This window comes from Psammomys obesus, unplaced genomic scaffold (assembly GCF_907164565.1).
Source record: "Psammomys obesus unplaced genomic scaffold, mPsaObe1.curated_primary_1811, whole genome shotgun sequence".
In the NCBI taxonomy this organism is placed as follows: Eukaryota; Metazoa; Chordata; class Mammalia; order Rodentia; family Muridae; genus Psammomys; species Psammomys obesus.
The window spans coordinates 4,670,403-4,682,954 of NW_026585895.1; the positions used below are offsets into that span (position 1 = coordinate 4,670,403).

Genomic DNA, 12,552 nt, shown 5'->3' on the forward strand with positions numbered 1-12,552 from the left:
ATGCATCTTACGGAGACATTTTCTCATGGAGGTACCCACCTCTACACTAGCCATGCAAAAATGACACAGATTAGCCAACACCTTGGAATTCAGGGTTTTGTTTTGTTTTGTTTTGTTTTGTTTTGTTTTTTAAATGGGAATGACTGCTATGAAGCAGGAAAATCTCAACAAAAGCTGAAACTTTGTGTATATGTAGCATTAGTGTAGAAGGCTAGGGAAGGCATTTACAAGCATATATAGCATTATACATTTGTATAAGGTTTCCAGATTGTGTAACCAGAAGTAAAAGAAGCTTAGAATTCATAGAAAAGTAGCAGCTTAATACATTGCAAGAATATTGCACTTCAAGAGTTAATACTTGGATGTGCTCCCCACCCCCTTTTTTTTCCTCCTTGAAATAGTCTCCTGATCTAGCCCTGGCTAGCCTGGGACTCATTATGCAGACCAGGCTGGACTTGAATTCACTGCATGCCTGCCTTCCTCTGAGTGCTAGGTTAAAGGTGTGCCCTTCCACATCCTTCCTGCCTCTTACTGTAGTAGTACTGAGCTTTTGTCTGTCAGCTGTAAAAGAGTGATGCTCTCATGTCTACTACATAAGTTAGTAATGAAGAATCTGCTGAGACATGTGATGCTATCACCCTAGCATTTCTTCTGGTGACTACAAAAATTGATTACTTTAATTTCCTGTTACTTCAAAAGAAGTAGTGATTAATATATCATGTGTTCATTTCAATCTTTTGCTTAAACTAATGTTTTTAATGTTTCATTTAAAAAATTTATTCATAACCCCCTAAAACAGTATTTTTGTCCCTTTTGTTAGTGTGGCTTCAAAGAACTTACTTTGCAGAGTATAGGAAGTCATGATTAAAATTGAAAAATGTTGTTCATATATATACATGTACACATCCCTGTATGGATGTATTACATTATGCACGGCTTACATTCACTGACAGAGGTTGTTTCCCCATCTGTGCTGTTACACAGTAACCAAGGACACTTGTCTCTGCAGTACTTGTAACTTGTGCTTGTTTTTCTTTGTTTGAAGTTGGCTTTATTCTGTGCCATGGGATGCTAAATACGGAGGCTACAGCGCTGAACCTTTGGAAGCTAGCTCTTCAGAGTAGCTCTTGCCTCTCTCTCTTTCGGGATGAAGTTTTCCACATTCATAAAGCTGCAGAAGATTTATTTGTAAACATTCGGGGGTATGGTGTTTTCAGTTTTATTCAATTTGTGGGAAGGAGGTGGGGAATGGAATGTCCTTCGCAACAGGTTTTGTGATAATGGTAGAAATAAGATTTTTTACAGGGAACTTCACTAATTAAAAATCTTGAGGGTTTCAGAATTTGTATTTAGAGAAATAAGTATCCTCTTTTAAATTCATACATGATTTTATGCATACGTATTATTGAAAGTGAAATATAGAATAGATTGCCCAGCATGGTGGTGCATGCCTTTAATCCCAGCAGGGGACAGAGTCAGTCATGTCTCTGAGTTTGTGGCAGCTTGGTCTACAGAGTGAGTTCCAGGATAGGCTGGGCTACACAGAGAAAGCCTTGTCTAACCCTTCCCCCAAAGGAGCAGAGAATATTCATAAAGGTATCAAAAAATATCATTGAAGTATACCTAACAATTACAGAAGCCTGACCACAGCACTTAGAATCACAGTTCTTGATCTCAGTGCACCCAGAAGACTTACATTCGTTACATTTGAAGATAATTACTCATTATCTATAAGCAAATGTGTTTCTGAAATGAGTGGGAGTTTCTCTTGTTACTATCTTTAATAACTACAGTTCTTTTGAGGCCCTGTAGCCAGTATATGAAGAGCCATGTTGAGGTTGCACATAGAGTAGTCATATAATCTTTTAAAGTAAAGAGCAGATAAAATTCCTTGTGTTTAGACGATTCCTTGTCTTTATGCTGGCTATAGTAAGTTAAAAAAAAAAGTGAAATTTGTATATAGTTCATGTCCAGCTCAGTGTTTGGTGAAGTTGAGACACAAATGAAGCTTTTATTGGGTGTTAAAAATAACAGTGTGGTGGCACACCTTTAATCTCAGCACTGGGGAGACAGAGGCTGGTGAATCTCTGTAAGTTGGAGGCCAGCCTGGCCTACAGAGCAAGTTCCAGGACAGCCAGGGATACACAGAGAAACCCTGTCTTGAAAAGGCAAACACAAACAGAACAAAACAACAACAACATTGTGTCTAGCACTAACCGTTCCAGCGAGTATGTATCTTTAGTGAACATTTGAATTTCCCGGGATGCAAAGTAAGCACAGGTTCTCAGCATCACTATTATTTTGGAAAAAAACAAATGAAGATTGTTTCGTGCACCCTGAGCTTTTTATTGTTTACATTTCCAAACAGAAAAAAAAAGTCTGCAACAAATGGCTATGTGACCTTGTGTGTGCATCCTCTTGAGTGGTTATCATCTAGATCAGGGTGTATGTAGGATGTCTCTGTTCACAAATAAGCCTTTGTGCTTCAAGTCCCCCACTGCATTCTTCTTCCTTCATCCCTCCTAAGCAACAGCTGCCCTGACCTCTATCACCATACTAGTCATTATAAGAAAAGCAGTTTCTTTTCTGCTTTCATTTTATTGAGATTGTAAATGATAAAATTTGTTATTTACCTTAATAGGTTAGCCTCTGCTTTATAGAATCACTTAAATATATGAACATTTTAAATTAGTTAATGTGCTTATATTCAGTGAACTTATGTGTGGTGTAAATCTAGTGGTACCACAAAATTAATTACCTTTATCCTTTAGGTATTTTTATTTTATGTGAATGGGTGTTTTACATGCATGTTTGTCTGTGCACTATGTGTTTGCTCATCCTCAAGGAAGCCAGAAGGTGGTATTGGATTTTCCAGAACTAGAGTTAGGGATGATTGTTTAGTTGTGAGCTGCCATGTGGGTGTTGGGAGCCAAACTGGCTTCTCTGTAGGAATATTAAGAGCTCTGAATTGCTGAAACATTTCTTCATCAGGGTCCTAGGTTTTGTATGGCCTCACCCCCACATCTGTCTTTCCTTTACTTATTTATTTATTTTTTTATCTTGAGTTATCAGTCACATTAAAAAAAAAAAGAACTCTTAATAGTCAAGTCATAAGTATGAAAGTGTATTAATTAGAAGTTGGAGAGATGGCTCAGTGGTTAAGAGCACTGGCTGCTCTTCTAGAAGTCCTGAGTTCAATTCCCAGCAACCACATGATGGCTCATAGCCATCTATAATGGGATCTTGTGCCCTCTTCTGGTGTGTAGGCATACATGCAGGCAGAACACTGTATACAAAATAAATAAATAAATAAATAAATAAATAAATAAATAAATAAATAAATAAATAAATACATCTTGAAAAAGAAAAAGAGAGTGTATCAATTACAAGGGCCCATATTACATGTTTTAGGCATTTTCTCAAAGAAAAAAATGATTCTTAGAATGCTTACATATAGAAAATGCAGTTCATTTTGGTGTAAACTCAGGTAAGTTGTAAGGAATATTTTTTTTCTGTTATGAATGTTGATACTTTTATTTTAGTGCAACATCCAAAGTAACTAATATTGGAGTTCCTGTTTCTTTTACTTTTTATTAGAAGGCTTTTTAAATCTCCTGTGGAGTGTCACTGTGTAGACCAGGCTAAACTTGAATTTACAGAGATCCATCTACCACTGACTCTGAGTGCTGAAATCAAGGCATGCACCACAAAAAGCTCTCCTTCCCTACCCCCTCCCCCCGGTCTGTCTTTCTCTATATATATACACTTATGGTATGTATATCTAGACACATAGTATGTAAAAATAAGACAGTTCTCTCAAAAAAATTTAAAGTAAATAAAATACTTTCCTGCCTTAACTTTTTGTCCCACAAAACCTTTACTTTCAAAGTTGCTGCTGCTGATTCCTGATGTTTCTTTTGAGAATTTATCTGTGTTTTTGAGTGATTCTGCTATTATCAAAAGCAATCATTTTTTGAGTACTTTAGATGCTTGGAAATGATTTAATGGCATCAAAAGGAAATTTTAATATATCTAGGGCTTAAGAAAATAATAAATTTGTATCATGAAGGTTCATTGTATTTTGGATTTGCTGTAACTAACATGTTTTTAGGAAAATTTATAAAGTACTAGAAAATATACTCTGTGCAGGCAGACTTCACCCACCATCTCCTTTGTACAGCACTGTTGTTGTCATTGAGAGTAAGTTTTCACTGTTCCTTTTATCTTTTTAAATTAGGAGTGACAAGCTTTATTTTTTTTCCTTGCACATAGCTACAATAAACGTATTAACGACATAAGAGAATGCAAGGAAGCGGCTGTATCACATGCGTGAGTAGTTACATTTATGAGGAATTTCTTCTTAAAATATTACTTTGTTAAATGAAGACAGATTAGTGATATGGAAATGTAGAAGATGAGAACTTTGAACTGAAGGAAAAATATATAACCTCTGTAACTAGTAAATTCGTAATTAGTGTAGATCTTAGGTGTTCTGAAACATTGATAGGGAAGTTCTATGCAAAGACCTTTTGCTTTAGTTGTTACCTGTTTTAAAAAATAGTATATGTATTTAGTTAGAATAAACACGGGTGTGCTTGTGCTTGCACTGCAGTGCGTACGTGGTGGTCAGAGGAAACCTGGGGATAGTTGGTTCTCTCCATCCACTGTGTGGGTTTGGGGGATCAGACGCAGATGATCTTTACTGATGGCGGGTGCTGTTACTAACTTAACCATTTCTGCAGGTCCTAGTTGTTAGCTCCTACTGCCACTATGTTCCCCGTAGCAGTGCTTTGCTGACTGTTGTACGACCTCATGAACATTGTTGTAGTCTTACACTGACGCAAGCAATGTGATACCATAACATACTTTCAAAAGAAACTCCAATTTATAGTCTTAAATTAATGAATATATAGGGATTAATGTATTCAAGACTTATAAACAACTTTCCAGTTTTCTCATGAAATAATTAGATACCTCAGTTTAGCTGTTATATGTATGATTATATCCATGAGCGTGGACAGGAGGAAATGGTGATACTGTCTGACCCATCAGTGTTTCTTTGAGGCAGAGAAAAGACAAGCACCATTTCATAGTTGAGGACAGTAAGTCACAAGCTTTAAGTCCTCATTCACTGTTGTTCCCTGCGCCTATACTGTCCACCTGAGGGAAGCATTGGTGACATGGTGACATTTTTCCCAACAGTGGCTCCATGCACAGAGAAAGACGGAAGTTTTTACGGTCTGCACTCAAAGAACTGGCAACTGTCCTCTCTGATCAGCCTGGCCTGCTTGGTCCCAAGGTAGCTGACTGATAAATGTGCCCTGTCACACTGCGAAGGCGTGTCTTCTATAGGAAATTTGACTAAAGCATGAGCCGAGAGTGGGTTTGCTGGCTTGTGGCTCAGCATCTCACTTGTCTCTTTCCCTTGTTTCTCACGTGTGCACTCATCTTATTGGAACTGCTCTAAGCTCCGTCTTACGCTCGCTTGACTCTTGTGTTATTCTTGTCAGAGACTGTTGAGTTAGAGCAAGACTATGAGTAAACTCGTTCTGAATGGTTGAATAATCACGTGTTTTTGTTTGCCTGTTTTAAATAGGCACTCTTCGTTTTCATGGCATTATCTTTTGCCCGAGATGAAATCATCTGGCTACTCCGTCACGCAGACAACATGCCAAAGAAGAGTGCAGATGACTTTGTAGATAAGTACGTTAATCCCGTTACAGCACCATCTGTTTCCTGCTTATTTTGCTTGATGGCTCATAAGTTTGAGGACTTATATTAAAGCAAAGATGTTTTAAAAGTTCTTTGGGGTTCTTTATATAAAATTATTTAAATTAGAATGCAAAAACTGTAGGACTTTTAATATTTCTATTATAGTAGTGATAAGAAAGTTGTTTTTTCTTTGGCTCTGCCCAGTAATATTTCCAGTGCATTTAGCTTTCAAAATTATTCTGTGTAAAACATTAAATAAAAGTCATTACATGCTCTCATTGCCATCAATGTTGCATTTGAAATATCTTATTAGTCCCTACTCTGTCAGAGTTAGACCCTTGAAAATAGAAACAAGCACATACAGAAAATCTAATTTTTTAAATATTTTTGACTAATCTTCAAAAAAAATTATGTATCCATGGTAAGTGAAAATTGTACTTTGATTTTAATATTCTGTCAATTTTAAGTCTTAGCATTTTTTTCTTTTTATACTCTTATTGATATAAAATAATTTACAAAGGAAATAATTGCCATTAAAATTTAATGGCCTTTTCTTCAGGGAAAAGTTCTAGAAGTAATCTCAAAAACATTTAGTATTTTCCATGACAACAGTGAACTTATTCTCTGAAACTTTTCTCTCGACTTTTCACAAGGCACATTGCTGAGCTGATATTTTACATGGAAGAGCTTAGAGCACATGTCCGGAAGTACGGGCCTGTCATGCAGAGGTACTATGTGCAGTACCTCTCCGGCTTTGATGCTGTTGTCCTCAATGAGCTCGTGCAGGTGAGAAGCTCCCAGTCCTGTCATAGACTGCACTCACGGACCAAATGCTCTAAGTAGAAATAAGCCGTGGCCACATCTGCCAAAGAGATCATTGCCTATAGGTACAGAAACACGGACAAGTGTGAACACGATAAAGACAGCAGTTACTTATTCCCGGGATGGATGTGTGCCCTCCCCAGGTAGTCATAAGTGAGGACTTGGAAAGGTCATGCTAGCCCAGTGTGGATAAAGCATTGCTGTAGGCCAGGAGAAGACAGGCCAGCAGGAAAGATAAGTCTTTCAGTGTGCTGGGTGAACATGGATAAGAGCCTGAGCTGGACAGTGCCTCAGTAAAGATGGATTGACTAGAGGCAGACAGTCTAATTGGTAATTGTTAGAGGAAAAGTTGGGTAGGGAAGACAAGATGGGGAGTAAATGAAAAACTCCATCAGAATCTTAATTCAGATGTCCTATTTTTATTTTTAGTTTGGGTTTTCCTCTTGGTTTTTAATCTTTGCTTTTTGCTAAATGTTTTTCTGTAATTTCTTTAGTCTTCTTTACTTTACCATAAATTTTCTTTAATTTTATTGTAGGTAAACTAATAAAAAGTTTTTATAAATTTTTCTTTGCCCTATAGACGCACAGGTACCTAAAATTACTGTAAACTAATGAGCAATATTTAAAAAGGAGCAATAAAATTCTCTTTAAAGCTCTGATTTTCCAGGAATCATTTATTTACTTTATCCACTAGATGGTGCTCAGATACTTTTAAAAAAAATTATTATTATTAAAGAGTAGTCATTCAAAAGGACCAGATCCCCTGTTATGTCCCCAGAGCATTACTGCCTTGTAACTTTTATTTACAGCTATTCACTAGATGAACTTTATTGCTCTTTATTATTTATTTGTACCAGCATATCATTTTAAAACAAAACCAAACCTCCTGGTTTCATGTCATTTTGAACCTACCTTGTAGCTCTTTGGCTACTTATTAAGAAGCTTTACAGATTTTTGATGTATTACTAAAATGTTCAGCCAACTTAAAATATATTAGAGAGCTTTATATAAAGTAGAGTATACTAATACGGAGAAAATTCTTAGCATTTCTCGTGAAGTAAGATGAATAGCAGTAGCAAGAGTAACAGTGTTAAGTTCCTGTGTCCACCGATAGTGCAACTCCTCAAGTTGACAGCCATGAGGGCTGGTAAGATGTTGGTGCTAAGGAAACGAAGGCTTGGTAACCCTCCCTGTTCTGTACAGGAGCAGAGCCAGGGGTCAGTCAAAAGTCTGACAGGAGAGGCAGCTTTTTTGTTTTTCTCCCAGATTTAATGTAATGCATATTCATCTAACACACCAGTTTGACACAGAACATTTTCAGCATCTCTTACTGTGTATCTTTGTGGTAGGTTTCTCACAGTTGCTCCAGTCACTGCAGCTTACCTTCCTAAAACTTCCATGCACATGGAATCACACTTTATAATCTTTTGGTCTTATTTCTTTCTGTTATCATAGCATTGCTGAGACTTATTTTATGGGTCAGATCAGCATTTGTAATTACTTTCTCTTCCTGAAAGATCCTTCTGTAGTGTTGTTGTTCCGGTGTGTCTGTCCACGAGTGAGCCTTTATGTTGCTTTGTGTTTTAGAACCTGTCTGTTTGCCCTGAAGATGAGTCAATCATCATGTCCTCTTTTGTGAACACGATGACTTCCCTAAGCGTAAAACAAGGTAAGTGCTGGCACTGCCGTCAGTCAGTCTCAAGTCAGATTCTTAAAGAAAGAATTTTAGCAGCCAAATTTTATAAAATCTTCTTTGCATTTTTGAATATATTTTATGTTACCTTTGTCTTAATTTACTTCTGTCAGAGCAGAAGTTTCCAAAATGGGTTTCAGGTGGTGTTCATAAAAAATGTGTTGTTTTTTGATATTTGTTACGTGGGGAGAGGGGAAAGGCATCTGTGACAAAAGGTTAGCAGGGAATACTGAGCATTGTGTGTGAGGCACGCGTGTGACAGCCATGCACTGTTACCAGAAATAGCGTGTTTGTCTGAAGCTGGTCAGTGGAACCTTCAGTGCCTGTACCAGGGCAGCAGAGTCAGGCCAGCCTGCTCCACGTGGTGTGTTCAGTGAGGCCGTGGTCTGAAAGCCGAAGAAGAGCAATAATTTAAAGTTTGTAGTAGTCATTTTATATATATGTCATTCCATTTAATTTACAGCTTAAAAATATAGTTACTTTTATTTGTCAGATTTGGAAACTGTAGATTTTCCTAAAGGGTTTGAGAGTTAACCTCTCAATTATTTGTAAGGGTAGTTGTTTGAGGTTAGAATGTTTATAGATGTTTCCTACAACCTGTGGCAACACTGTTTACTTACTTCATTAGTGGGGGCATGTGGTTGTATTTTGTGGCTGTGACTGGCAGCCTTTTCCCCTTTTTCTTCCTTCCTTTTTTTCTTTCTTTTTTCCCAGTGGGGATCTTGTACTTTACTTCAGGTGTCCTCCAACTCTTCACATAGCCCCTCTGCCTCAGCCTCCCAAGTAGGTGGGATTTAGACATCAGGCCCTGTGCCTGGTTCTGACTCACTGGACAGGATGGCATCAGTGTTTAGCCATTTGTAATGTTGCCTTCCTGTCTAAGACTAATTCTTTTGTAATTTCTATGATATTTTATTAAATCACTTATTTTTAGCAAACATAAGTTGCTTACGGTTTGGGGTATTTTGAAGTACCCAGGTATGATAATGGGTGTACCAATACCACTTTGAGACTTTTTTCTTTTTTTTTTTTAAATAACTGAATTGTCTTAGTTTTTTTACTTTGTTTTGCTTTTGCTTTTGTTTTTGAGACAGGCTCTCACTAGGTAGCTCTGGCTATCCTGGAACTCACTGTGTAGACTAGGCTGGCATCAAACTCAAAGAGATCTGCCTGCATCTGCCTCCCACATGCTAGGATTAAAGGCCTGCATTATTATACATGGCTGCCTTAGCTCTTAAAGTATAAAATATAATCAGTGGTTTATAAAGTCATTCATTTCTTTTCTTCCCTTGTTTTTGTTGTTTCAGTGGAAGATGGGGAAGTTTTTGACTTCAGAGGGATGAGATTAGATTGGTTTAGGTTACAGGTAAGAATAACTAGATTTGCATTGTTCTGTTTTGTTTGAATATTATAACCTTATGAATTAACTTGCTGAAAAGATCTCTTATGTGATGACCCACAAACATGAATTATTTTGTACATTATTAGACTCATATAAATATATTTCTAATAAGCTAATATAGGTTTTTAATAACAGGTTATAATTTTATGATATGTATAAATTTATATCCCTAGTTCTCTTGGTTATCCTGATTCATATATTTAAATTTTAAATGGGAAAGCACAGTTTCTTTTGATGAAACACATTTATAGTATAGCTATGAACTTTAAAAAAAAGCTATTTGGTAAAAACTTGGACTTGTATGCTGTGCAGTACTTGGCATAAGTAACACTTCCATTATAATGCCAGAGCAGCTATAGACAATAAAGAACAGAGTGAGATGTATTGCAATAAAACTTTATTTATGAAAATAAGCAACTGATCTGTAGTCCCTGGTCTATTGTCACCTGATCTACTGACCCAAACTTTTATTTCTGAACTACAGAACTACATAGTTTCAGACTTCAGTAGGGTCACTTTATACATATTTCTTGAGCATATTTTTAAAAATCAATCTTAATTTCTTTATGTATATTATAAACAGTAGTTGATATGTCTTTATTGTTAGACAAAGAGAAGAGGGAGTTAGCCTGTTTGAGAGTGTTCTAATCTAACTATTGAGACAAGGCATTCAAAATACTAAAAAGAGCAGTTAAAAAATCTGAAAGGCTGGGGCTGCAGAGATGGCTCAGTAGCTAAAAGCACTGTCTCTTCCAGAGAACCTAGGTTTGGTTCCCAGCACACACATGATGGCTCACAGCTGTGTATAACTCTAGTTCTTGGGAATCCAATGCCTTTCTCTGGCTTCCAGCCACTAGGCATGCAGATGGTACTTAGATATACATGTAGATAGACATAACAAAGATAGATAGATAAATAGGTTTGTTGTTTTAAGAATAGAATCAGATATCACAGATAATACTGTTAGCTAATTACAGCATTAAAAGTGAGACAACTGGAACCTGGAGCAATAACTTTTACACAGAGTTGGAAAGATGGGTGGAATTGGAATATGAAGGTTGCTTGTTCAGGAAAGGACAAAACTGACTTAAATGGACTTTGAGTATGAAGTTTTCTGTGTGAAGGAAACATGGCTGACAGGACTTCTGGCACTCACAGTGCTTGCAGGTTGAAGAATGGGAGTGTTCAGATAACAAGCATGGCCAGGGAGAGGTGCAGGGCTGTGCAGACAGGAGGCCAAAGGCAGCAGAATCAGTTCTTGGTTGTGTGCTGTGCCCCCACTGGACTCCCATCTAGTTCAGATTCTAAGGTTGTCATTCTTTCATGTTTTACCTTTTCTCCTTTTGGGAGTTCTTTATCTGTGCATTTTTAGCCATTTTCTTGTTACTGAAGCATCCCATTCCCTTTTCACGTTAGTTAGACACCTTCAGTTCCCTCCCAAATGTCATCCTCTCATCTTGTCTTGCGCTTACTGGGATTGTTCCTTTCTTAAAAGTGGTTGAGGAGCATGCTTGTTCTTCCGTTCTCATCAGTGACTTCAGAAGTGCTTTCAGTTACTTCACTTGGCACAACTTCTTCTGAATCTGTTTTTGCAGTGTTATTTAAATCCTGAGCATCTTTAAATGGAAATATTTATTAAAGTCATGGCCACAACTGACTCCACTTGTAAACAAATTAAAAACAAATAAATACAGTTAGGCTTGTTTTGTTTGTTTTTTCTGATGTATTTTTGTTTTTTATTCTCTTCCCCCTTCCTAGCAAACAAAAATGAAAACACAGAAAACTGCATTTTCTATTAGTTGCTATTAGTGAATGGTAATGTAATCTACCTGAAGGCTTTTTGCCATTGTAAGAATAGAGATTTAATTTTTATCTTGCTTATAACACATAACTTCGCTTCATTCTGTGGGTGACGGGACACGTTGCTCCAAGAGACCAAGTGCTTGATTTTTCTAGCGTGCATGTCAGCATGTGCGCATCACTTTCTCCCTGGCCCAGGTCCTACACGGCTGGGTTAGGACGTCGCAGATGAGTGCTTTTTATGCAGTGGCTTTCAAGTTTTATTGCTACACATAAAACCTGAATAAGTAGCTTTGGGAACGAGTAGTCTGGGTCTCGAATCTTTTTCGTATGTAGCAAAATGGGAGAGTATTTGAGACGCATGAAGATGGGCCTCCTAATGGCCAGGACTGTCGGCAGCAGCTGGAATTTTGTTGCCCATAACATGCACTCATTTCCCATACCGTCTCTGTAGGCCAAGCCAGCATAAGCCTTCTGGCATGCTGCCTTCTGATTGACATCTGCCCCTTTTTGCTTTTTAGAAACATCCGCTTTTCCTCCTCCTTCCATGTATAGCCAACTTTGTTATGTAAGAACTGGCCATTACACAGAGCCCTCAGGGTTCAACCAGGGTTTTGGATCCTTTAGCATGATAGATAATCTGGTTGAATCTCATTCTTCCCCACTTCTTTTTCATTTGCACCCAAACTCTGGTCACTGTGACCAGTATTTATCTGTAAACACCTCTCCTGTTACCCTTTGCCCTTCTTAAATGTCCATTGTTCCTGAACACGATTCTGATTTTGATTCAGTATCCTAGTCATGGAATTTCTCCACAACCTGCTTGAGAGTTGTAGCTAAGTCTTAAAACCTGCTTTGTATAGCCATTTTCATTTACTTGCATATATTTGTAGAAGCCATCAGATAAGTTTATCCTCTATATTATTGTATTGTCCAGTGTTGTGTGTGTAGATGTTGCCAAACAGGGCGCACATATCGAGGACAGACAGAAAATCTTCGGGAGTCAGTCCTTTTCTTCCACCAGGTGTAAGGGATTGAACCAGGTCATTTCCATCAGCTACAAACAGCCCCATCCGTCAAGCCAGTGCACCAGCCCTTACTGTAAACAGTTGTAAAAATGATG

At 37.6% G+C, this 12,552-nt stretch overlaps 1 protein-coding gene across 1 annotated transcript in view; it reads left to right on the forward strand.

The window, feature by feature from the left end:
- Positions 1-12,552, forward strand: part of Nckap1 (NCK associated protein 1) — a gene marked incomplete at its 5' end in the record, with an annotated part of 58,760 nt that overhangs the window by 19,242 nt on the left and 26,966 nt on the right. Inside the window, 7 exon segments of the mRNA XM_055599847.1 lie at positions 1,046-1,202; positions 4,273-4,329; positions 5,203-5,299; positions 5,597-5,703; positions 6,366-6,498; positions 8,122-8,203; positions 9,535-9,593. Coding sequence (XP_055455822.1) covers positions 1,046-1,202; positions 4,273-4,329; positions 5,203-5,299; positions 5,597-5,703; positions 6,366-6,498; positions 8,122-8,203; positions 9,535-9,593 — 692 coding nt within the window.